This window comes from Tiliqua scincoides, chromosome 2 (assembly GCF_035046505.1).
Source record: "Tiliqua scincoides isolate rTilSci1 chromosome 2, rTilSci1.hap2, whole genome shotgun sequence".
In the NCBI taxonomy this organism is placed as follows: domain Eukaryota; kingdom Metazoa; phylum Chordata; class Lepidosauria; order Squamata; family Scincidae; genus Tiliqua; species Tiliqua scincoides.
This window is the reverse complement of record NC_089822.1, coordinates 24,298,451-24,324,530: the sequence shown is the minus strand read 5'-3', so window position 1 is coordinate 24,324,530 and position 26,080 is coordinate 24,298,451. Positions and strand designations below refer to the sequence as shown.

The window sequence follows — 26,080 nt, the reverse complement described above, 5'->3', positions numbered from 1 at the left end:
TCCCAATCCATCCTGCCCCTTTCTTCCCCTCAGACTTACACCAGCTCCTTTTCTGTAGTGGTTCCAAGGTGACCCATAGGTGACCGGAAGGCCTACTTGGAGGTAAGTTTTCACTTACCTCTGTTTTGCCTTCTGGTCCTGTCTTTCCCAGCATGCAATGCAGCCTCTGTTGTCATTTTTGCATGCTATGGAGCAGGGCCTCTGAAAGGAATTTTATCAGGGGGTACAATGTTTCTTTTGGGCCCTTTTGCAAAGGGGGAGAGATGAAACAGAGTGGGGGAGGGTGGTGATGGGCGAGCAGAATGGGAGGGAGAGGCGAAGCAGGGTGAGGGGAGGGTAGACACAGCTGGAAAAGTCTTTTGAGCCAAGGTCTACCCACCCATGTGGCATCAGTATTGTTCCCAGCATCCCCGGTCATGGTAGTGTCCCCAGCATCCCGTATGGGCAACAAGTCTGATAGGAAAATGTCAGATCCCAGGAAATTTCTGGGCCCCCTCCATTGGCTCCTGGGCCCCCCTTTTGACCCTGGGCCCTGGTACAAATTTACCCCCCTCTCCTAGACCCTGCTATGGAGTGTCAGGGAAAAGGATTGGCTGCAAGTTCCATTGATTTCAGTGGGATTTAGTTATGGCTAGGTTTTGCTTGATTGTACCCCTTGCCTTTAAAATCTTTTGTGCTGATTGAACTGTAGGACTTAGGAGGAGGGGAAGGCGTTGACACAGCATTGTATTCATCCTGAGTCATGTGTGCATTCTGTATAAGAAAATATGGAAAATTGGAGTAGGGTGCCATCCCACTGCTTCTCAGGGGAGCCTAAAACCACTCAACATCTTTTCAACTGATGTAATTGTGTCTCATCTAATCTGAAACAGAACCAGCCCACTTGCTTTTTTCTCCCACTTCAAGCACTCCTGAAAAGTTATCTGTTATTGCAACTAATAAATGAGCCGTGGTTTACTGAATACTGATCTAACTCCAGCCTCTTGCATTGATTCTTTTTCCAAGGGCCTTGAGTGTGGAATTCAGAACTGTTTAGCTACTTCTCTTATTCATAACCTTAACAAGGGAAAATGTTCCCCATTGCAAGGGGTTCCCATGGCAACCACAAAGTTGTGTGGTTACAAATGCTTGCATACTCTTTTTCTCCTTGAATTCTCTTCTTAGCCTATGTTCTGCAGGGAATTTTGCAGACTCAGACAATTTTGAAGACTCAGCCCTATAAAGCTAACATTAGATATTAAATGTTCTGAACTCAGGCCTGCAGGCGTGTTAAACTGAAACAGCTTCTTGATTGAAAGCCAAAGATGGAATTGCAGTTGACAGCTTTGAATTTTGATATGTTTTTCTAACTCAGATTGAATAACTTCACCAGCATAAAATGCATAGATTTTAATCATCACCTACGAGAGGGTCGCCCAGAAAGTAATGCACCACATTTTTTTTCTCAGCCTACAGTAATGGTACGAATGCGAAACTTTAGATATACATTATTTGAATTTTCAGGAGTGCGCACACAAATTTTTGGTTTCTTCAGGCAGATAGCATAGCTGCAGCAGTGTTTCAAAATGGCGTCTGTAAGTGATGTACGTAACAAGCAGCGTGTCGTCATTGAATTTCTCACTGCGGAGAAAGAAACTGTTGGGAACATTCACAAACGTTTGTGTAGAGTTTATGGAGAATCTGCAGTTGACAGAAGTACGGTTAGTCGCTGGGCACAGAGGATGAGGCCATTAGAAGGCGGTTCCCTTCTTCCCACCTTCTATAATTATGAAGTAGCAGGACATTCCTATTCTTTACTGGGTTTCACACTCCAAGTGGAAACTTGCATAAGCCCATTTTCCAGGGAAGAGCTTATAAACATCCTGGTTTTGGCGCCTGCGTAGATCTGCAAAATAAGAGATTTATTGTTCAGTTGGCAGGTCATGGTACATGGTTGGCATATGTATGCTTCTCCCAGCCATGGAGCTCCCAGTATGCCCTTGGGCACTATATCTCTCAACTTATCTCACAGGTCTGATGTGAGGATGAAATGCAGGTGGGGGACAGAATCTTGAGATCCTTAGAGAAAGAGCAGGGTTTAAAATGTCATCGATCATAATTTCTCAAACTATGGGTCAGGACCCACTAGGTGGGTCGCAAGCCAATTTCAGGTGGGTCCCCATTCACTTAAATGTATATTTTTAATAGACTTGATACTACCATGGTATGTGACTTGCATTTGGGGAAGTGGTATAGATCTGTACTTTTAATAGACTACAGTGTATATGCTCTTAACAATGATATTCAATTGGGCTTACTCCCAAGTATAGATAGTATTTCAGTCTTTGGGATGTTTGGGGAATTTTTTTTAACAAATCACAACTGCTTGGAAGGGTTCAGAGGTTCTTTATTTTTAAATAAGCGTTTAAACTTCTACAATTTGTGAACTTTTAATTTACTTGAGTGATTTGATTTTGTCATATTGGGGTGTTAAAATTTTTTTCTGCTTGATGATGTCACTTCTGGCCATGACATAATTTCCAGGTTAATGACATCACTTCAGGTGGGTCCTGACAGATTGACATTCTAAAAAAGTAGGTCCCGGAGTAAAAAGTTTGAGAACCACTATCATAGATAAATATTTAATACAGTGGGCCCTTGGGATCCATGGGGGGTCATGAAACAAAAACCAAAATCCACAGATAATGAAATCTGCAGCGGGGGTGACGTGGTGCCACAAAACTTACTTGGAGGCCATGCCCAGCCCTCCAGAGGTTGTGCACAGCCTGCCAGTCTCTTGTAAAACTTCCCGGACACGACTGGAAGCCATTCCAGTTTGTGCAGGCAACTTCTGGTCGCAGCCAGGGGGCGCTCTGTGGTGCAGGCTCGGCATCCATGCATGCCAAACCTGTGGATAAGGAGGGCCCATTGTAAAAGTTTTCAACACATGTGTGATAATTTAAAGGTTGAGAATCAAATGGGCCATATAGACCATACGAGTGTTTTTGGTGCTGACCTTCATTTGGATTTCCATTAACCCGCATATAAAAAGAGTTAAGATGGTGAACAAAAACATCTAGCAGTTTGTCCAAACTGTCAGCACAAAGTCCTGAACTGTTCATAGTGCTCCCCTCCTGCCCTTGATGACGTGTTTCATTGGGTACTACCACCAGTACTGAAGGTTCAGGGGCCAACCAGGCCAGTCTGGCTCTCTCACTGAAAACCAGGCCGGCTGGCCTCAATCAGTATCTGGCCTGACTGACCCTGGTGCCACCCTTGTGTCCCATGCATTGATGGGTATATCATAGAGCTGGTGTAGTATAGCGACTAGGAGCCTGATCTGCTGATCAGGACTCCCTCAGATCAAATCACATTTCTGCCATGAACACGCTGGGGGACCTTAGGCAAACCCTTCCTTCCAGCCTCAACTCCATAGCTGCAGTATGGGAATGATCCTTCTCACCTTACAGAATTGTTATAAAGGGCAGCATCAAGACAGGGCATTGCAATTGCTTTACATACCCAGAAAGCTTTACATACCCATAACAGAACAAATGTTATTACATCAGAATGCAGTTCCTTAATCTACGTAAGTCAGGAACTACCTGTGTATCTATTTGAGTGTTGAGTGCAATTTGCTTCCAACCCCACTTCTCCATGTCCCAATTACAAGAAATCTGGCAAGCATTGGACTAAATGAGATTTTCCTCTTATTGTCATACTAATATTGGTTCCCTTATTCTTATTCTGAAACTTTTGGTTTTACTACCTTGTCAGGGCACAAACAATATTCATCAGACTAATATTGCTTTTGATTAAAAAAATAGGCTGCTATTAAATGTTGTGAATAAATACGTCATTAGAGACTGGCCCTGAGTCAATGCCTAAGCCAGTGATTTTCATTCTTTTTCATCTCACGGCACACTGGCAAGGCACTAAAATGGTCAAGGCACACCATCAACTTTTTGACAATTGACAAGGCACACTGTACTGTCAATGGGGGTCGTATCCCCCAATGGTCCTATTGATAAATGGCCCTCTCCCAAATTCCCACAGCACATCTGGGGACCATTCGCGGCACACCAGTGTGCCACGGCACAGTGGTTGAAAATGGCTGGCCTAAGCCCTAGCCAGTTTGCCTAGAATTGACAAAATTAACAACATAGTGGTCCAAAAAGTTCCTTGAATGGGACCTTGCATTCCATACTCTGTACTGAAGCAGGGTGGGTACAGGGTGATTCCTTCCCCTGTTGTTTGAGTTAGTAAGGCCCAAATCCCCTAATCCTAACATAACCTAATCCTAACCAGCATTGGCATAGCTGTGCCAATGGGACATGTACTGCATCCTGCAGTTGGGGGGCACTTACAGAGGCCTCCTCAAAGTAGGGAATGTTTGTTTTCTTACCTAGGAGCTGCGTTGCTCTTATGTCGGTGTTGGAAAGTGGGTTAGGATTGCGCCCTAAGAGAAACAAAGGCAGCATGTGATGGTGGGGGGGGGGGCTGGAATGGGTGCTAAAGAAAAGAGTCAGCAAAGGTACACTTCTGTCAGTGAGGGAAATAACCTGTCATTGCACATTGCAAGAGTGTGCTGCTTGATTCAGTACAAATGTAGAAACCTGTATGCTTGTAAATAAAGCAAATATTTCAAAATAAATGCTTCTGCATGTTTTCTAATGGGCCATAAAACTCCAGTGATGTTCCTCCAAAAGAAAACAGAATCCAGATAGTGCTTAATGCCTGAAACAACTCATTCATCAGGGAAACAGGGCATGAGCACATAGCAATACAATAAACCTTTGAAATGAGTAATTTGTTGTTGTTGTTGTTTTCTTTCAGAACAAGGAAGTTGAATTCCTCTGAGCCCCTTGGCAATTGTTGCTGAATGTGGCTGGAGTAAATATAAAATGGTTCAAGGGTTAATGAGTTTTCTCCATGACCTCCTTGTGTGAATATGATCTTTCAGTTGCAAAGTAGCATGGAATAATTATCTAGAATCTAGGTCATCTTCTGGTGGAAAGTGCATTAATAGTAGTAAGTTGGTGGACATTTTAATTACAGAAAAAGAAAAAACTCTAAAAGAAACTTTTGCTCATGTGGTATAGGAATCTAAGGACAAAACCACCCAATGAATCAAAATATCATTAGGGTAGGATTGGGCTGTTGGTGTCATGTGCAGTTTGGTCTTAAGATAGCAGTCATGTGCACACTTGCTTAGGAGAGTAAGCATCATTTAGCATACTGGGAATTACTTCAGAGTAAGCTGCATGGGACCAGACAGTATGTTTATTTTTGTTTACCCTACCAAGGAGTGAGAGACTGAGGCTTGGAAAGAATGTTATCTCAGACCAGAGTGGGCAGGAGTGCTGAAAGCATGGCTAGATTGTATGTGAGAGTCTGAAAAGGCTGACACAAAAAGGAAAGAAACACACTTATGCAAGCAACAATTATTAGGTGAGGAGCAGGAGGACTAGAAGGAGAGGTTTTTAAGGACATCTTTTGGCTTTGCAAAACATGGGGTTGCCACTAAAAATGACAGACTCATATTAAGTTCTCCTCTTCAGCAACTTGGGGTACAAGTTATCCCAGTCTTGATGTTATCTCTTTTATTAATAACGGAAATGAGCTGATTGCAGCTGATGAAAAAGGAAGGACGGAGGAGGGGAGAATGGTGGGCTAGCGTCTCTTGCCCTAGCTCACCATTCTCTTCTCATGCTCTAGCCGCAGTAGTCTAGCTATTGGGGGGGGGGAGGGCACAGCACTAAACTTTGCAGGGTGCCTCAATGAGCTGTGTAAGCTGCCCCTATCCCTCACCATCAGAGTCATTCCCAGCGGAGAGAGCAAAGTGGAGGCATCTCCTCCTCTGCTTTCCTCTTGCTGCTGGGAATGGCTCCAACCGGGGGGGGGGGGGAGCTTACACAGCACATTGAGGCACCCTGCAAAACTTAGTGCTGTGCCCCCTGACGCGATGCTACTGTCTAACCCTTCATTCTTTTTTCTAATCCAGGAAGTGAAGTAGCAGATGCTGGTATATCATACCAGTATATCAGCAGCTTTTGGAAAGCCACCTCAATCACCGGAAGGTCTTAAGAACAGCCCCGCTGGATCAGGCCATAGACCCATCTAGTCCAGCTTCCTGTATCTCACAGCGGCCCACCAAATGCCCCAGAGAGCACATCAGATAACAAGAGACCTGCATCCTGGTCCCCTCCCTTGCATCTGGCATTCTGACATAGCCCATTTCTAAAATCAGGAGGTTGCACATATGCATCATGGCTTGTAACCCGTAATGGATTTTTCCTCTAAAAAAACTTGTCCAATCCCCAACTTGTCTTTGTCCAGTCTTGCCTTTTATAGATGGAGAATTGAGAAATAGTCACACTGAGGTTGTAGCAGGAAAGGACCCAGAATCTAGATCTTCTTGATGCAGCTTCAACTCAATAACCCCCGGATTGCTTTGGCTATGAACGAGTTATTCCTGAACAAGTTTATGGCAGATTATGAATCTTTGAGGGAGGTAGTTAAGACCAATAGATGTCTTACTGTGAGTTTATAAAATTGTATGTTTTATCAAGTATTTAATTTCTTACTGTATCTGCTTCTAATGCTGTGTCCCAAAAGGCAGGCAATGAAGAGGATAAATAATAGACTGCAACCAAATTAGAGTAATTAGAGTATAATCCAGTGGGAACTTCTCTTCTGCAAATGCAAAAATGGAATTAATTGAAATTGAGCAAGAGTACCACACAAACTTCATTCATTTATTTAATAAACAATACATCTCAATGGGTAATGAAATGCCATGATCTCTTCCCAGTGGATGGTGCACTCATGTATATTTATTTATTAGATTTGTATTCTGCCTTTCTCCCCGAAGGGCACCCAAGGCGGCTAATAATCAAGTTAAAATACAAGGAAACAAGGAAACAGATAAACATTAAAAATACAAAGCACTTAAAAACAATTAAAACAAGAATATGTTTTATTCAGTGGTATATGTACCACTCTACATGGGAATTTTTAGTGTTAAGGAATTATCTTTAATCATTATTAAGAAAATAAAAAATAGAACAAGCCTTTACTCAAATGACTTCTAATTAGAGAAACTCATTTGAAGAATGTCCTTCACTGCTGACAGAATAATGATAGAAAAAGGTAAATCTGCTGTGCTGTTTGTTGTGGCTTCAGATCAACAAGGTCAGAAGTGACTGTTGCTGATTCAGATTGAGAAAGAAAAGGATAATCTTTCTACATAACTTTTTTTTTAAAGGCTAGGCTTGAGGGAGCATTCAAGTATTTAGGTCCATGTCTGGAATCTGAAGTGGTATGCTCTAGCACAGGGGTGTCTAACATAAGGCCCGGGGGTTGAATGCGGCCCCCAGAAGCTTTTTATCCGGCCCTCAGGCTCTCAGCGGCTGAACAGTGCTGAGGTGTTACTGCTGAAATAGCAGCCCACATGAAAATTGGGCTCTCCCATATCTTGAAATATGATCAAGATTTGTGCATTTTCTCTTTTGTCATTTGCAGTTAATAAGAACGAAGTGCTGATTTCTGGCCATCAGCTACTTAATGGTGTCATTTTCTGGTTAATGACGTTACTTCTGGTCCTCAGCAGGCATCCTGAATGCTAACTTCGGCCCTCTGAATGAAACGAGTTTGACACCACTGCTCTAGCAAGCAGGTTCTATCCATTTGAACCAACCCACTGGTCTCTTAGAAAGGGAATCATCCCACCTCAGGGCATCTTGATTGTATTGAGGCTTCATCCAGGGAACATCTTAAGTATCAGTTCTGACAAGGTAGCACCTTGGATTAACTGTTCAGTAACATCAAAGAACATCCCAGATTGTGGCCATTTCTGCAGTAGTTGGTCAGGTAGGGATTGAAAGGATGGATAAAGGAAATTATTATTATTATTATTATTTTATTAATTTATATCCCGCCTTTATGCCCAAAGGGCACACAAGGCGGCTTACAGCAATTAGAAATACAACATTAAAAACAATAATTAAAACAATTTACAAATAATTAAAAATCTGAAAACAAACCCTGTGGATTCTCATATAAAAAAGCAAGAAAGCCAGCAAGCCTGTCAACAATTAAAAGCTTATTGAAATAAAAAGGTCTTCAGTCCATGCCGAAATGTTAGCGAAGAGGGAGCAGTTCTCAATTCTAAGGGGAGGGCATTCCAAAGTTCACGGGCCACCACCGAGAAGGCCCTCTTCCTGGCCGCCACCCCTCTCACATCTCTTGGTGGCAGCACAGTCAAAAGGCCCCCCCCCCCTGATGATCTAAGAGCCCGGGCAGGATTGTAAGGAAGGAGGCGATCCCTCAAATACCCCGGACCCGAGCTGTAAAGAAATGAGGTTTTTGAATATAGATATACTGTATTATGACCATCCATTTGTTACTCTCCAGTTTCCCTGTAATGTGGAAATACCTGAGATGGTCATTCAAAGAAATATTGAGTGTTTAATCTGTTTTAATTTCTTAAATTTGCAAATTATTAAAATAACTCTGGGTGAATTAAAAATGGCTTTCAGAAGCTATGCATATATTCCTTAATAGGTATTGTTGTAGACAGTGGCATAGCTAGAGGGGGTGCAAAGTACTAAGTTTTGTAGGGAGCTTCACTGCAGTGTGCAAGCGGCCCACCCCTTCAGAGCCATTCCGGATTATGGGAGCAAAACAGAAGCATTTACATCTGCTTTGCTCCCACCACTTGGAATGGCTCCTAAGGGGACGGGGAGGAACCGTTTGTATGCTGTGATGAGGCTCCCTGCAAAACTTAGTGCTTTGCATCCCCTCTCGCTACACCACTGGTTGTAGAAGTGAGCAGGAAAGGGGGAATGCCTCTTCTACGTAGTAGTTGCTACTTATCATTTTTAATGTGTTTAAGGAAATATATTTATTTATTTATTTAAAAGGTATACTCCCTACAGCAACACAAAGCAGTATACATTTAAGATACGCAAACACCCACCTTTTTTTTTAACTATTGGTATTCAAAGGAATTAAAAAACATTTCTCCCCCCAGGCAATCGACTACCTGATTGATTAGGGGCACCTTTTTGATCAGTCAGATCTTTTAAATTGATTTATCAACCAGTTGATGATCTACTGCACAGTCCTATGCATGTCTGCTCAGATGTAAGCTGCATTGAATCCAGTGGGACCTAATGCCAGGTAGTATTCATAGGATTGTAGCCTCAGTGTTGAAGCCCCACCTCATGTCTGTACTCCAAAACTCAGACAGTCCAATCCTACCTAAATTCCTCTGCTCCAGTGCTGCAGTACAGATGTGGGTTACCCTGCATCCTGCTGGGGAATTTCAACTGCTGAAGTTCTCCTCAAGATAAGGGGACATTAGCCTTCCCACCAGAACCACTAACAGATGCACAGTCGCAAAACGCTTTATGGCTCTTTTGCGACAGTATGAAGGCCTGGCAAGCCAGTTGGGCACTCACTCCACCAGTGCACCACTTGCATAGGATTGGGGCCTTTATTGTCCTACCCATGTTACTCATAGGAAACGTTTATTAAAGAAGGGGGGCTGTGGATTATTCACAAATAATTTGAAAAGCAGGCATTCGCTTTTCCCAAACTCTTGTTCACAAAAGCGAACAGTTAATTTAAAAAAAATAGCTGTACAGCTGAGATTATGCACATGAAGTTACCAAACGAAGCACATGGTTACTAACACATTCCATGGAAGGGGGAAGGGCACAAAGGTTTGTTGGAAGTAGGGGTGACCCTGTTGGGCCACAGGCCGATTTATTGCACCAATTCTCACACAGCATGTCAGAAAGAAAACTTATCTTTTTTTTTCCTGCATAGGATTCAATATAGGATTCAAATCCTATTTTGAATGCATGCTATTCTGTCATGCTCTGTGTTTATTTTCAATGCTATGGACCTGGGAAGGTTTTCTGAAATAAACCAGATTTTGCAAGTGTGTGTCCAAAGAACTGTCTTGATCATCAGAATTGTTTTTAAATTGTTCCAAAAAATAAAATCTTTTCGCAAGCAGCAGTGAAAGATATTGCAGAGCACTGAAGAAAAAAACAGGCCTTGAAAGGCAGCTGCTATGCTGTGAAAGGTCAACGTTGGCATCAGTGTAAATAGCAGAGAAAACCCAGCTAATTATCCATAATTAACATGGCAGGTTTATAAATGCTTCAGACAAATTGTTTAAATTCATTTTTCTGTGCAAACAAACCACATTAATGTTCCAAAATCACACTTTGGACCTACTTTGGATTTATCACTCTTCTCTCTTTGTCCTGCCAAAAGCTCTCTTCTAAAGGAGGGCTGAGATGTTTAGAGATCTGAGACTGCACACATCTGTTGTTGGACTTCTCTCTGATGCATTTCAGACCCTGTACTAAGGAGGGGCGCACTTCACCACACAATCTTCTAAACCTAGAGCTAGCATAACTGAGTGCAGGGCCTCCAAGAGGAATTTTATCAAAGGGTATAAAATTTCTTTTGTGTCCCTTCCCAAAGGGGATGGGGAGGGGGCGAAACAGGGTGGAGGAGGGCAGCTATAGGGTGAATGGGGGTAAATGGGGCGGGGGGAGGGTGGCAACAGTCAGAAAGGTCTCTGGATCCCAGGTCTGCCAGGCTTCCCACGTGGAGTGTAGGTCTACTCACCTAGTAGACCTGGCCTTCTGGCCAAGATCCTTTTTCAACATCCCTAATCATCTGCCACTAAATGTTTCACGGAAGATCAAAGCTTGGTAGCAGGAAGATGTGACTGGGTGATTTGATGCCTTATTAAAATTCTTTCTGTTGTCATGGAACAATTTGCACAGAAATGATTGGTATAAGCCTGCAGGGCAGACAGGATCCTTCTTGACAATGAATGGTACATAAGACCCTGGTGCACGTTTTGTAGCTCCTAAAATAACAACCGGTAAACCCTGGTTGATTCCAAGAGAAACTTACTGGCAACCATCCAGGTATGGATGCAAATCTCATTGCCCAGATTTTGTTTTATATTTTAATGCATTGTGGAGAAAAAGGTAAGCAAGAGCACCGTAAGATCACATGAACTGAGTTTCATGCCCAAAGAGGCTTGGTTTCCTAACAGTTACTCAATCCTCTGCAGTATAGAACCTACTGTTCTTGAAAAGTTTCTCTGCATGTTGCCACTTGCCAGGGACATAGCCGTCTTAGTTGTAAATGCAAATTCTGAAGCAGATTCACAACAGTGCATTTCGAAATCTCATATGTTTAGCACACACCATTATATGTAATATAGAGTGTGCGTTACCCCTTTCACAAGCTGAGCATGTTAACTTGGTGAATTTATGAGGCTGCATTTAGGCAGGAAGCTATTACGATGAATGGTTGGCTGGATACGTTAGCTACTCAAGAGGGTAGGTCTCTGGGCATCTTGAACAAAGAGCAGCACATGTATGACTTCCCCCATGTATGAAACAGGACTTATGGCTGCAGTGCATGCTTACTTGAGTCAGACCTATAAATACGGTAATAAAACGATACAATATTTATTTATACTACATGATACACTAACTTGTGACTCTTGAGTAAGCAGGCAGCAGGGAGGGGGAGAGAGAAATTGACTAGCAAGTAACATTTTTTCCTGTACATTCTTTTGTTTAAATTTCTTTGCAGTGTTCTCCCCTTGGCTCTTAAGCACTTCGGTTATTGCAAGTTTAAGCAGCTGATTTTCTTTTGGAAACTGTCAGGAGAGAGAGCAGGGGGTTGGACAGAAAGTGAGCAAATAATTATTTTTTGCAGGTTGAAACAGAAGGGCACAAGGCTGTTCTGCTCCGTTTTCCATCACACTTCTGACAATGAGGCTTCTCTGGCTGGGTACTTACTGGTGCTCCTACAGCTCATCTTCACATTTTCTTTTGACTGCCCATCAACAGTTTTAGAATGTAGCTGACCTTTAAACCTGTTATTATAGGATTGCGAGAGAAAAACGATCAAGAGGCTCTTTCAGCTGCCTTCATTCCCATGTGACCTAGATGGAGAATAGATTCAAAATGCGGTTCCTCCCCCCGGCACTGCAAGCAGAAGAGAAAAACAGTGTCACTTCCAAACAGTGCTGGCGTAAATGAAGTGAGGAAAAAGCAAAGTGATTCCAGTGGTTTAGGATTTGCCTTGGAGAGCCCAGGTGGTTGCAAGGAGTATGCATTCCCCAAAGCCTGGATTTTTAAAACAAGCCTCCTTTGTAAATGGAATACGTGGTGCGGGATGGGAGTTGTGCAAGGACAACTGAAGTTTCACTGCTAAAAATACCTGGGATTTTATGTGCAAAATGAGCATTATTATGAAACCAAGATCCCGATCTACCAGCTCCTTAAGAACCGCAGACGCAACTTGGTAATGTGTTTCCACCTTCTCCCCCCTCCCCTCTTTCCATAAATACTCTTGAGTTCTATTTTATTGTGTGGTCATAAATTTTGCATAGTGATCTTAGATAAAGGGCTGTGAGGTTTAGTCTAAACTCACAGTCATACCCGGTTTTGGAGGGAGGTGTATTAATGTTTAGCTTTCGTGAGACAAATCGGAATCTTGACTCTTTATGAAAAACTTTCTGGACTGTGTTTTTGGAGCCTCAAGATAGTTGATTCCAATGGCTAGTTTTTGATACCTTTTCTTTTATTATTCCTGCACTTAATAAACCAAGCAATGACAAATCGTACACTGTGCAGGAAAACAGACCAAAGTATAGTGATATGACAAGAGACTGTATCTTGTGTTCTTCCCTTTCCAACATTTTAAAGGAGGAAAAAATTAGCAGTGTGTTTTCCTTTTCTAAGGAGCCCAAGATTAGAGGCAACATTGGTGTGTGTGTGTTTGTGTGTGTGTGTGTGTGTGTGTGTGTGTCTGTGTGTATAATATATATATATATTTCTCTTCATATTTTCAAAGCAAAGTTGTATTCCATTTTATATTATGTTCTATAATACAATCATAATACTTTTTAGGACTGCTGGCTAGTACGTAGCACTTCACTGCTATGCATGCCCTGTAGACATATCTCCATTTATTTCTAGATGCCCTGTTACTCTATTGCTTTTATTTACGTCATCTTTTATGGCTGCATGCACAGAAAAGCAAAGTATAAACTAAGCTGTGTAATTTGTACCAGCTTTCGTCACAAGTCAGTAAGACATATTTTTCCCCTGACAAAATGTAGTTTATTTGCTGCTGTGTCTGGGCAGGAACACACCTGATTGTATAAAATTATTAATATAGATCGGTGGAAATATTAATGAAAGTGGCAATGATTGGAGAATCACAGCAAAATTAGTTTTAAAAGTACTCAGAATGTGAGACTAGGGTTGGTTGTTGAACTTCGTGCTATTTAAACTTCGTGCCTTTAGAAGAGGCATTTGATTTGGTGCTAAGTAACGTCAGCCACAGACGTGACACACATGGTAATTTCATAGTAAGCTGTTGCCAGTTTTCCTGTGTTAAGAGAGGCAAGTCTTTGAGAAACATAAGCAAACATTGTCATCGTCAATCCTTATTCAGGCAAAACCCTGACTGACGTCACAGACACTTCTGCATGCTGTTTTATAGACAAGCACTCTGTATCCTGGACGTTTTTGCCAGTTCCTAAGAAACCACATCCCTTTCCTTCCTTTTTGGCTTTGCCTTAAAGGGGGGGGGGGAGACATAGCTCTTTTTTCCAGCATTCAGATAATGTTGTGTGACTCTTTGTTCTACTAATTTACATAGTTAAAATATGAACTGATCAGTCCTCAGCTGTGTTAGAGACACTTTTAAGTGCACCCTGACATAGACATATTTCGTCAAGTCATTTTTCCTAGCATTAAGTGGTAGATGGTAGTGAGCACAGTTATAACCATCTTTAGTAAATGATTACCGAATTTCTGCCGGAATAATCCTGTCATTTGTAAGTATGAATTGAGTATGCTCTCATATGAAGAACTGAAATGTTTCCTTTATCCGTGAGAATGCTGTAAGGCAGGCATCTCCGTATAAGGCCGGTTCATATGCTGTGACCAACTATTTCTTTTCCTGCAATATTCCAGGAAATTGCCTGAAATTGAGTCAGGCCATTTAGATCAGTGTTGTCTGCACTGATTGGCAGTGGCTCTCAAGAGTTTCAGAGAGGGATCCTTCTCAGGCTTGCTGGGGGATTGATCCTGCCTGCAAAACAGATGCTCTACCGCTGAGTTACCTTCCTTCTTTCAACAGATCAACTTTTTATTGTCAATTCTTTCAACTCACAATCCCATCTCCTCTGGGTTGGTCTATGTAACCAGTGTATGTAACCAGTGTGGAATTTCTAACATGGCAAGCTCATTCCTATTCTGTCTTTCCTCCATTCCTCCATGGCTCACATTGCAACTCTGTGCTATCCTGACTGCTTTCAGTTTATCCCTAATTTTTGGAATGCTTTTTTGTAGTCTTACCCAATGACCTTTGCTTCATCACGATTGCCAGATTTCTTATTACAGCGTTCCTTCTGCTTCCAGAGCACAGCTCCCATGCAAATGGTTTTCAGATTAATTTTACACATCTTTTTAAAATAAATTTTCCCAAGACTGTGTTAGAACTTTGCATCAGCTATAAATAGTCAACTGTGTATTTGCTAGGAGATTAATGTGGTATGTTCTACAAAGGGAAAGAACTGTGGGTCACATCAGAAAACGCTCCCGCTTGCATTAGTAAGCGAATTCATTGCTGAAAATGCTACCTTTTCTCCCAAAAGCCTACGGTGGTTGGGCAAAGGGTTCTTACTGGGATTCCATCATTTCCCTTGACTGGTTTCCCACTGCAAATTACTTTCTGAGATCAGTGGAGGCTACTCTTTTACTCAGTCATTCGCGTGATGTACATATGGCAAGCTGCAAGAAGTGTGCATGACTTGTCATCTTGTCAATGACCAAATGGTCAAACAAGCCAGCATTGCTCACTTATGCATAATCTCTGTTGAACTCTCAAGTAACAGAACAGCTGAAGTTATTTTTTTAACTTAATCAGTCCCACTGATTAAAATTTCCCCATGCCAATTATCAGCTAAAACTTTAGTTGATTGATTGATTGATTGATTCAGAGTGCAATCCCATGCATACCTACTCAGAAGAAAACCTCATTGAGTTCAGTGGGATTTACTCTCGGATGTGTATGTATAGGATTGTAGCCTCCGTTAACTAAAAATTGCAGACTTGGCGTTATTGTGCTTGGTTTGCCAAGAGAGAAATCTGATATCACCAATACAGTACTCAGTGATTTTTTTTCTCACAGGTAGCCCAATCCTAACCTGTGCTGGCACAGCCAGGCCACATGGCCTGCGCAGTATCCCGTGCAGGTGAGGAGGCGGCAGGAGGTCACCTCAGGGTAAGCGCATATTTTTACCCTTAGCACAATGGTTCCCAAACATTTTAGCACCAGGACCCACTTTTTAAAACAACACTCTGTTGAGACCCACCTACCATACTTTAAAAAAGATCTAGAAAGAAATAATTATTTATAAGTAATAACCAGAAAAAGACCCTTAAACATTTATCTCCCTATATTTATGCATGCTTGCAAACTGCAGGAGCTGAGCTCTTTGCAGGATAATTAGCAGCTACAGTATATCATTTCTAAATAGCCTAAGGGTTTGAGGCAATTAGTTACCTGATCTTTCCATCACCCTTTGTTAACTCACCAAAAATCAGGTCACAACCCACCAATGGGTCCTGACCCACAGTTTGGGAACCACTTCCTGAACCCGTATTGAGCCCATATTTAGCTGGAACAAATCTGGGAAACCCAGTGTAACACTGGATAGCCTGGGAAGGGGTTTAGGTTATGGCATAGGAGGCCTTCGTAGATCCCACCCCCTCCTGGGCCTGCCCCCATTCTGCCATCCCCCACCCGGAAAAGCCCCCTCCCCACCACCCTTCCCATTCCCCTATGCTGCCTTACCTCCTTGTACAGGCAACCAGGGTTCTGGATGCAGCGCCAATGGGCCAGCATGGGCTTTCCTGCCAGTGTTTCTGGCTTGCCTTATGGCACATACGCAGGGATGGCTGCCCTGGTTCATGGGGACGTGTGGACTGAACTAGAATACATCTAATAATACTTTGTCTCTCTGGTTTAGTTGAATCCGAATTCAGCATTTCTTTTTAGGATTGGGGATGGGAAGAAGGTTGTACAAAGCCTATCAGCTTTGTCTTGTACAAAGCCTATCAGGCTGTAAAGCTGTTAATGTGTTGACTGGGCATAAATGCAGGAATGCCCACAGTGAAAATGCAGGACTCCTCTCTTCCCATGTGTCCATACTTCCTTAAGATCAGCAAACTATTGCTTTATCTCTGCTGTTTGCTTTTCATTCCACTGTATTATTACTTTCCTGCTTCATTGTTTCATTGCAGTCTGTTCTGTGTTTTAATTGATTTTTATTTTGTAATCAATGCGCTTCTATTCTGTTGTCATATGTAACCGACTTTGAAAGCATTTGACAAAGGCAGAGTAGGAGAAGAAATTGGGAAAGGTAGTGTGATGGGATGTGATAGACGGTTTGGCACAATGAGAGGATGCGGGGACAAAGGAGTGAATAAGCAGCGCATCCTGGGGCATTCTGTGTACAAATGCTTTTATGCGAATGCCCGAAGCCTACGAGCAAATGTGGGAGAACTGGAATGTCTGGTGACAAGGGAAAATATTGACATAGTGGGCATAACGGAAACCTGGTGGAATGCGGAGAATCAGTGGGATACCGCAATCCCGGGCTATAAACTCTACAGGAGGGACAGGCAGGGGCGTGTTGGAGGTGGGGTGGCCGTTTATGTTAAGGAAGGGATAGAATCCAGCAAAGTAGAGATTGAAGGTGGGTCCGACTCCACCATAGAATCTCTGTGGGTTAAATTACCAGGCTTGTGCAGCGATGTAATACTGGGGGCGTGCTATCGTCCTCCAGACCAGAAATCTGATGGGGACCTTGAAATGAGGAAACAGATCAGGGAGGTGACAAAGAGGGACAGGGTTGTAATCATGGGGGACTTCAATTATCCTCATATTGACTGGGTCAATTTGTGTTCTGGTCACGATAAGGAAACCGGATTTCTTGACGTGCTAAATGACTGTGGCTTAGATCAGCTAGTCACGGAGCCCACCAGAGGACAGGTGACTCTGGATTTAATATTGTGCGGTATGCAGGACCTGGTTAGAGATGTAAACGTTACTGAGCCATTGGGGAACAGTGATCATACTGCGATCCGTTTTGACGTGCAAGTTGGGGGAAGAATACCAGGCAAATCTCTAACAAAAACCCTTGACTTCCGACGGGCGGACTTCCCTCAAATGAGGAGGCTGGTTAGAAGGAGGTTGAAAGGGAGGGTAAAAAGAGTCCAATCTCTCCAGAGTGCATGGAGGCTGCTTAAAACAACAGTAATAGAGGCCCAGCAGAGGTGTATACCACAAAGAAAGAAGGGTTCCACTAAATCCAGGAGGGTGCCCGCATGGCTAACCAGCCAAGTTAGAGAGGCTGTGAAGGGCAAGGAAGCTTCCTTCTGTAAATGGAAGTCTTGCCCTAATGAGGAGAATAAAAAGGAACATAAACTGTGGCAAAAGAAATGTAAGAAGGTGATACTGGAGGCCAAGCGAGACTATGAGGAACGCATGGCCAGCAACATTAAGGGGAATAATAAAAGCTTCTTCAAATATGTTAGAAGCAGGAAACCCGCCAGAGAAGCGGTTGGCCCTCTGGATGGTGAGGGAGGGAAAGGGGAGATAAAAGGAGACTTAGAGATGGCAGAGAAATTAAATGAGTTCTTTGCATCTGTCTTCACGGCAGAAGACCTCGGGCAGATACCGCTGCCCGAACGGCCCCACCTGACCGAGGAGTTAAGTCAGATAGAGGTTAAAAGAGAAGATGTTTCAGACCTCATTGATAAATTAAAGATCAATAAGTCACCGGGCCCTGATGGCATCCACCCAAGGGTTATTAAGGAATTGAAGAATGAAGTTGCAGACCTCTTGACTAAGGTATGCAACTTGTCCCTCAAAACGGCCATGGTGCCAGAAGATTGGAGGATAGCAAATGTCACGCCTATTTTTAAAAAGGGAAAGAGGGGGGACCCAGGAAACTATAGGCCGGTCAGCCTAACATCCATACCGGGTAAGATGGTGGAATGCCTCATCAAAGATAGGATCTCAAAACACATAGACGAACAGGCCTTGCTGAGGGAGAGTCAGCATGGCTTCTGTAAGGGTAAGACTTGCCTCACGAACCTTATAGAATTCTTTGAAAAGGTCAACAGGCATGTGGATGCTGGAGAACCCGTGGACATGATATATCTGGACTTTCAGAAGGCGTTTGACACGGTCCCTCACCAAAGGCTACTGAAAAAACACCACAGTCAGGGAATTAGAGGACAGGTCCTCTCGTGGACTGAGAACTGGTTGGAGGCCAGGAAGCAGAGAGTGGGTGTCAATGGGCAATTTTCACAGTGGAGAGAGGTGAAAAGCGGTGTGCCCCAAGGATCTGTCCTGGGACCGGTGCTTTTCAACCTCTTCATAAATGACCTGGAGACAGGGTTGAGCAGTGAAGTGGCTAAGTTTGCAGACGACACCAAACTTTTCCGAGTGGTGAAGACCAGAAGTGATTGTGAGGAGCTCCGGAAGGATCTCTCCAGACTGGCAGAATGGGCAGCAAAATGGCACATGCGCTTCAATGTCAGTAAGTGTAAAGTCATGCACATTGGGGCAAAAAATCAAAACTTTAGATATAGGCTGATGGGTTCTGAGCTGTCTGTGACAGATCAGGAGAGAGATCTTGGGGTGGTGGTGGACAGGTCGATGAAAGTGTCGACCCAATGTGCGGCGGCAGTGAAGAAGGCCAATTCTATGCTTGGGATCATTAGGAAGGGTATTGAGAACAAAACGGCTAGTATTATAATGCCGTTGTACAAATCTATGGTAAGGCCACACCTGGAGTATTGTGTCCAGTTCTGGTTACCACATCTCAAAAAAGACATAGTGGAAATGGAAAAGGTGCAAAAGAGAGCGACTAAGATGATTACGGGGCTGGGGCACCTTCCTTATGAGGAAAGGCTACGGCGTTTGGGCCTCTTCAGCCTAGAAAAGAGACGCCTGAGGGGGGACATGATTGAGACATACAGAATTATGCAGGGGATGGACAGAGTGGATAGGGAGATGCTCTTTACACTCTCACATAACACCAGAACCAGGGGACATCCACTCAAATTGAGTGTTGGGCGGGTTAGGACAGACAAAAGAAAATATTTCTTTACTCAGCATGTGGTCGATCTGTGGAACTCCTTGCCACAGGATGTGATGATGGCGTCTAGCCTAGACGCCTTTAAAAGGGGATTGGACAAGTTTCTGGAGGAAAAATCCATTATGGGGTACAAGCCATGATGTGTATGCGCAACCTCCTGATTTTAGAAATGGGCTATGTCAGAATGCCAGATGCAAGGGAGGGCACCAGGATGAGGTCTCTTGTTATCTGGTGTGCTCCTTGGGGCATTTGGTGGGCCGCTGTGAGATACAGGAAGCTGGACTAGATGGGCCTATGGCCTGATCCAGTGGGGCTGTTCTTATGTTCTTATGTTCTTATGACTTAAAATGTAATATAATGTTTTAAATAAATGAATAAACATGAGCGCAATGGTAGGGAAAGATGCTTGCTTAATCTTGCAAAGCACTTTGATATCCACCACTGTTCAGTCCCACTTGCATTCATAGATTTATTGAGCTTGACACTAGTGTATCTGCCACTTTGTAAATTATTTGTGAGAAGGAGCAGTAGTATTTTGCAGACAATGACCTTCTGAATTAAATATGAATATTTAATTAAATATTAAAAAGTCAAAAGGCTGCCATCACAGTATAATTTGCCCTGGTGTTTGAGGATGGGGCAGTTCTGAAAGAAATTGTCTATATATTCAGACACTCACAGCTCAGTCCTAAAGCTGGCAGCTCCACCGGGTGAAGTGGCACCAAAAAGGCTACCACTGCATCCAGCGGCACTGCTGAAGCTGCCAAAGGTCTCCTCGGGGAGGGGAGATAGTTTGCCAGCACAGACTTCAGAGACTCAGCGTCTGACTTTGTGGCCCAACGTGGAGTTCAGAATCCAGCGGAGTAGAGCTCCAATGGTCCCACCCCCCCTCCTGTCCTGGTTCCTCACCTCGTCCGAACTGCTGCTAGCACAGGCCCAGCACCAGAATTCCTTATTCCCCAGGTGCTGTAAATGTGTTTTATAGCATGTCTACGGTACCCAGCGCCAGCGCTAGGGCTCAGAGCCGGTGCTGAGTGAGCTCAGGTTTGGGCCCTCAGCCCCTTACAGTGCAGTTCTGCATCTGCAATTCTAAGCATTTACTCAGAAGTAACAGCTGAATCCTATGGGTTGGTGGCACTGGCAGAACTAACGTTCTAATGGGACCGGGACATGGAAGATGCTCTTTACATTCTCACATAACACCAGAACCAGGGGACATCCACTAAAATTGAGTGTTGGGAGGGTTAGGACAGTCAAAAGAAAATATTTCTTTATTCAGCGTGTGGTTGGTCTGTGGAACTCCTTGCCACAGGATGTGGTGACGGCATCTGGCCTGGATGCCTTTAAAAGGGGATTGGACAAGTTTCTGGAGGAAAAATCCATTCTGGCTTACCAGCCATGATGTGTATGTGCAACCTCCTGATTTTAGAAATGGGCTATGTCAGAATGCCAATGCAAGGGAGGGCACCAAAATGAGGCCTCTTGTTATCAGGTGTGCTCCCTGGGGCATTTGGTGGGCCGCTGTGAGATACAGGAAGCTGGACTAGATGGACCTTTGGCCTGATCCAGTGGGGCTGTTATGTTTTTAATGTTCCATTAGTGCTACCTTCTTTATGGCTGCTGTAAAAGGCACTCTGGCAGCTTGTGAAACAGCACACTGCTGAAGCTCCAGTGGGAAGTCCAGAGCCTTCCTGTGCCTACCAGAGAAGTGAGCTGGAGCTGTAGAGGAAGGTAGGACATTAGGTGAGGCAGGAGGTTATGGAGGAGGACAGGGAGCAGGCAGAACAGGATGGGGAAGTAGCAAGCAGCAGATTCTATCCCCTCTGTGGGCAGTGTCCCCACCGCCTTTCTCTCTTTGAACTTGTGCCATGCACTGCACACCCCACCATACACTGCAGTCTGAAATGGTATGGTACAGTCCATTCTACTTCATTTCCATCTCATCTGCTGCACTTCTGTGATAATGGATAAGCGTGATCAACACAAATTAACAAGCTTATGACGATAAGGTACTTAAGATGATGCCCTTGCCTTTAAAAGTTGATTTTTATAAATTGTCATGCTTTTTTTTTTTTTTCAAAAGTGAAAGTGTTAGCTAAAATACCAAAACCGAAGCTTTGTAGAACATGACCCAAGAGGGTCACTCAGTGGAAGAAAAAAAAATGCATTCTTCGCATCCATAAAATGGAAATGAGGCCCTTAAGAGATCCTCCTTTATATGAGTGAATAGTTCCTTTGCTGCCCCCCTCCACTCTACCCAGATGTGCTTTCAGTGGTAGGCATGTTCAGTGATGTAAAAAAGATTAAAAGGATGCAGAGGAACACTCCATGCTGAAGTGATATTTGGAGAACTCGGCAAACATAAAGAACAATCTCTGCTTAACCATGAGTTCTAATGAGATGGCACTTCATGAAATAGTGATGTTGATGTATTTATACATTCAGTCGTGAACATTTACTTCATTCTAAGACAAAATTGATGTGACTGTTGCATTATTAATCTCAAGGAATTTCTTTTGGAAATGATCCAGCTCTTTGCCCTATATACTGTATTTTCTAACACAGTTAACAGCACAGTTCTGTGCATGTCTACTCAGAAGTTAGCCCCTTCAAATTAAATGGGAATTACTCTAAGGTAACTGTAGCCTAAGAGCGGTAGAGATGACCTAGCCCATCTGCACACTGGCTGTGAAACTGCATGCTCAATGTACCTGTGGAGGAGGGATGGCAGCATCCCATGTCTGGGTTAGGGGCAGCATTCCACCATCTTAACCCCAAATCTTGTTGTTTGCCTGAGCCTGTTTTGCCAAATTTCCTGTCCAAGTTTCACCTAGAGAACCTATGCCCACTTGAAGTCTCCAGTGTCTCCAGTAGCCCCCTTTCTAGCAATCCTCAGAAGTCGTTTTGCCCATCTGTTCATTTGTCAGTTCATTAGTCAGACAACAGGTCCAGTAATCCATCAGACAGTCCATTAATCCAGGGTTTTTCAAACTGGGGCATCGCAACACCCCAGCCTGTGGGCCCCGGCCTGTTTCCCCTTAAGGGGAGGGGGCAGCCAGGAGGCAGGGAGGAGGCAATGACACAATCCCCTGGATCACGTTGATCAGGGGGGCCGTAGGAGCTTGGGTACACTTACCAGAGCCACCTGCAGCCTCCCAGGGGTGCGGGGAGCCCTGCACGGCTATCTGCAGGGCTCCCCATAGCGTCACAAGTGAAAGTGGAGTGATCGCGCTCCACATCCACTAAACCTTCCCCCCACCCCCGCTGCCTCCCCCCCCCCCGCAAGAACTTACTGCAGCTTTCAAACTTCCTGGGAGTTTGAAAACCACAGCATTAATACATCTGTTTAGTTTTCTCTCCTTCCTTCCTCCAAGACTTTCTCCTTCTACTACCTGCACCCTTTTCCTTCCTGCAGGTGCTGCTTTTAATCCTGAGGGCCTTTTTGCTTCCAAGTGGCTTCAACTGTGCAGCACACTCACTGCAATCTAACACCCTAGTGTTAACCCCATGCTTGCCTACCAGAGCAAGGGGCCACTGTTGACACCACACCCTATTTTTTCGAGGGATTACAGCCCCACATGCCAAGAAGGAGCAGGAAAGAGGCAGGCATGTCAGCTACATAGTAACTTCCTTGGTCCCTTTCAGCATGTAGTGCCCAGGAAGCCATATGCAGCCAATAGACATGGTGCCTTCCCATTGCCAAAGAGGGATTACCACCCATTCAATCTTGTCTTGGCACATAGTCAGTAAACACAAGACTGCTTGGCTGATCTAGTAACCTCTCCCCATTTCTGGTGAGCTAGTCCAACTCCATCACCATGAATTCACAGTGTCAGTGACCATTTCAAATGCATTTGCAGCGGCATACAAAATTGCAGGTTCTGCTTATGAACTGAGACTCATGAAGATCCATTTGCCATTAGCAGCCATTGTAAGTGCATGCAAAAGAAGTGGCCATCATGAATTGGGAGTAAGAGGGCCATGCATATGACCCTTATGGGGGTTTAGTTTTCCTGCAACTCCAACATTTGTTTTTCCATTCTGACCCTTGTGAAACAGTCTAAGGGCACAATTCTGAGAATGAGTTGGGCTGGCCCAGGAGGGTCGCAAACATACTGTAAAGCTCATTTGTGCCTCCTTGGGAGTAAGCCGCTCCACTCTCTTCGGACTCCCACCTCAGAAGGTGGCACAAGTCCAAGGAGACCCATTCGGGCCAGGGTGCCTTACCGAGGGATAAGGGGAAAAGTTTCTCCTTACCTCTGGCTGAACTGCTTTGGGCCCCTATCCTGCACTGGATACAGCGCAGGCCTATTGACTTGCCTGTTCCAGCACAGGGTAGGATTGTGCCCTAAGTTAGTGGATCTCACACATTTAGCACCAGGACCCACTTTTTAGAATGAGAATCTGTCAGGATATACCAGAAGTGATCTCATGACCAGAAGTGACATCATCAAGATGAGCCATCTGACATCATCAAGAAAGCCAGGGTGGTGTAGTGGTTTGGGAGATGGACTTAGACCTAGAAAACCCAGGTTTGAATCCCCCCTTCAGCCATGAAGCTTCTTGGGTGACCTTGGGCCAGTCACTTTCTCTCAGCCTCATCTACCTCACAGGGTTGTTGTGAGGACAAAAAGAGGGAAGTAGCTGTGTACACCGCCCTGAGCTCTGTGGAGGAAAGTCGATATAAAAATGTGAAAATAAATAAAAATAAATAAATAAAGCAGGAACATTTTTAACAATCCTAGGCTGCAGTCCTAACACTACCCAGAAGTAAGTCCCATTGACTATCATTGTTAAAAGAATATACATAGTAGCTTGTTAAAAGTACAGGTCTGTAACATTTCCCCAAATGTAGTCACATTCCATGGTAGCATCAAGTCTAATATATTAAAAATAAAATATTGAAATGAATGGGGACTCACCTGAAATTGGCTTGCAGCCCACCTAGTTTGAGAAACAGTTTGAGAAACACTGGTCTAAGTGTAATGTTCAAGTGCATCACTAGGGGAAACGTCCTTAGTTCAGCGAATCGCATGATGTGCACTCCCAATGCAATGGGACCGGTGACTGTTTTCCTCAAATAGCCTCCTGCATAGAATCTGCATAGATTGCAGACAGACTTCACAAACTGAGTGTTGTGGAAATGGTCTGAAGAACGGTTTGAAGATGTTGCAATCCTATTCAGATGTACCTAGGAGTAGATTCCACTACCAGCTCAATCCTATTCTTCCCCCTTCCCCCCCCCACTGCTGATGCAGCACTACCAAAATGGCTACCAGTGCATCCTGTAGGGGACAATCACAGAGATCACAGGTAAGCCTCCGCAGTGCAGTGGGGGATCTATTCAGACCTGCTCTAGTGAATTTGCTGTGCAGGTCCATGTTGACCCATGCCACGGGATTGGGTTCAGGAAATGGGCTAGGATTCAGCAGCCACTGCAGCTGCTGAACTCACCCTTCCAAGACCTGATCCATCCTCTCCTGTCCTGTTGCTGCCCCATTCTGCCCTTTGCCCACCTCATCCCACCTCTCTGCCATCCTACATTCCTCAGTGGGTTGCTGGTAATCCAATGACATGCACAAGAAGGTTCTGGCCTTCCCACCAGCTCTGTTTTGCACATGCTGAAGTGTTTTGTATGACTACCATAAGGCAGTTCCCGCCAGTGGAATGTGCGTTATGCTGGCGACTGGGCCCAAAAGGATTGGGCTGTAAGCTCAGTGGGGATTACTTCTGAGTAGGCATGCCTAGACTTGCACAGTTACTGCCCATGTGTTCAAACCTTATCCATCACATGTGAAATTCTGTGTTTTAAAAAAAGTTGTCATGTGCTGTGAGATGCTTTTGTAAGAAGAGCAAAAAAGAGCCAAAATCCTCATTGCTCACTTGGGGCTAGCCAGGTGGCTCCAGGGACGGCATTCAAAGCACCCATGCATGACCACCCACGTGCCTCCCAAAGAATAAGTTCCAGTTTGTCTAGTTTTGCTCAACGTTGGCTTAAACCCATCCCCTTTTCCAACTGGCCTCAAGCCATGGTTTTCAGTTTAGCAAAGCCTCTGAACTACTAGAGATATATGTACGTAGTAGCTGCTACATTTATAAGCCCTTCTTTAGATATATTGTGCTCCTTCAAACAGTACTTTTCACCATATTTAGACATTGAAAGATGCATAATGCCCTGCAGGAAACAAGACTGCATGTTACCAAAGCACAAATTATGTGGTTCAATGCTAGGTTCTGTCAGATCCTGTAGCATGGCCTGATTCTGGACCTATTTTCCACCTGCATCTTCTCCACTCGGAACTTCCCTCAGTTCACTCCGTACCTCCAGCTTGTCCCTCATCCTTTTCCTTCCTCTGCAGCTTACCAGGCGTCTGTGGCTCATTCTGGGCAATTCCCTCAGACCTCTCCCTCAGACCTCTCCTGGAATCCTGCCAGGAACCGTCCTGCTGTTTCAGTGTGTACTGGCCCCATTGACCCCTGGAGGAGGAAGTGGTCTGCCTCCCCAGTGGCCAACAGGCTTGCTTCAAAGGACCTTAGAGGGGTTCTGGGCTACCACAGGACTCATGACTTTTAAAAAATCCACTTTGAACGTGTTGTCACACAAGGACTCTAAATTCACACTTTCTGTATAACTCACACATAAAGAAAACATGACACCTACAGAATGAATTGGTGGGGCACTTAGGGGCTAGTTTACGTTCCAATACTGCCACTGCACATCACAGTGTCAAAGTACACTTTTCCCAGAATTATCACAATTGATGTAGCAACCAAGGCTGGAGAAAAGCGATGTGTGCTATTGACAAGTACTAATGTTACCATATGTAAAGCTGGTTCTGGTGTTCCTGATCATTGTAGAATTAA

General features: G+C 44.1%; 1 protein-coding gene across 7 annotated transcripts in view; it reads left to right on the top strand.

Annotated features, from left to right (window-relative positions):
- PDE4D (phosphodiesterase 4D) overlaps window positions 1–26,080 on the top strand; it is a 624,208-nt gene that overhangs the window by 431,536 nt on the left and 166,592 nt on the right. Inside the window, exon 1 of one of the 7 annotated variants that reach the window (XM_066614475.1) lies at window positions 12,169–12,333. The exons of the other annotated variants lie outside the window; for them this stretch is intronic. Within the exon in view, the coding sequence (XP_066470572.1) occupies window positions 12,260–12,333 (74 nt within the window). The 5' untranslated portion in view covers window positions 12,169–12,259. Of the gene's footprint in view, window positions 1–12,168; window positions 12,334–26,080 lie in introns of those variants that run through there. 7 annotated transcript variants of the gene reach the window in all.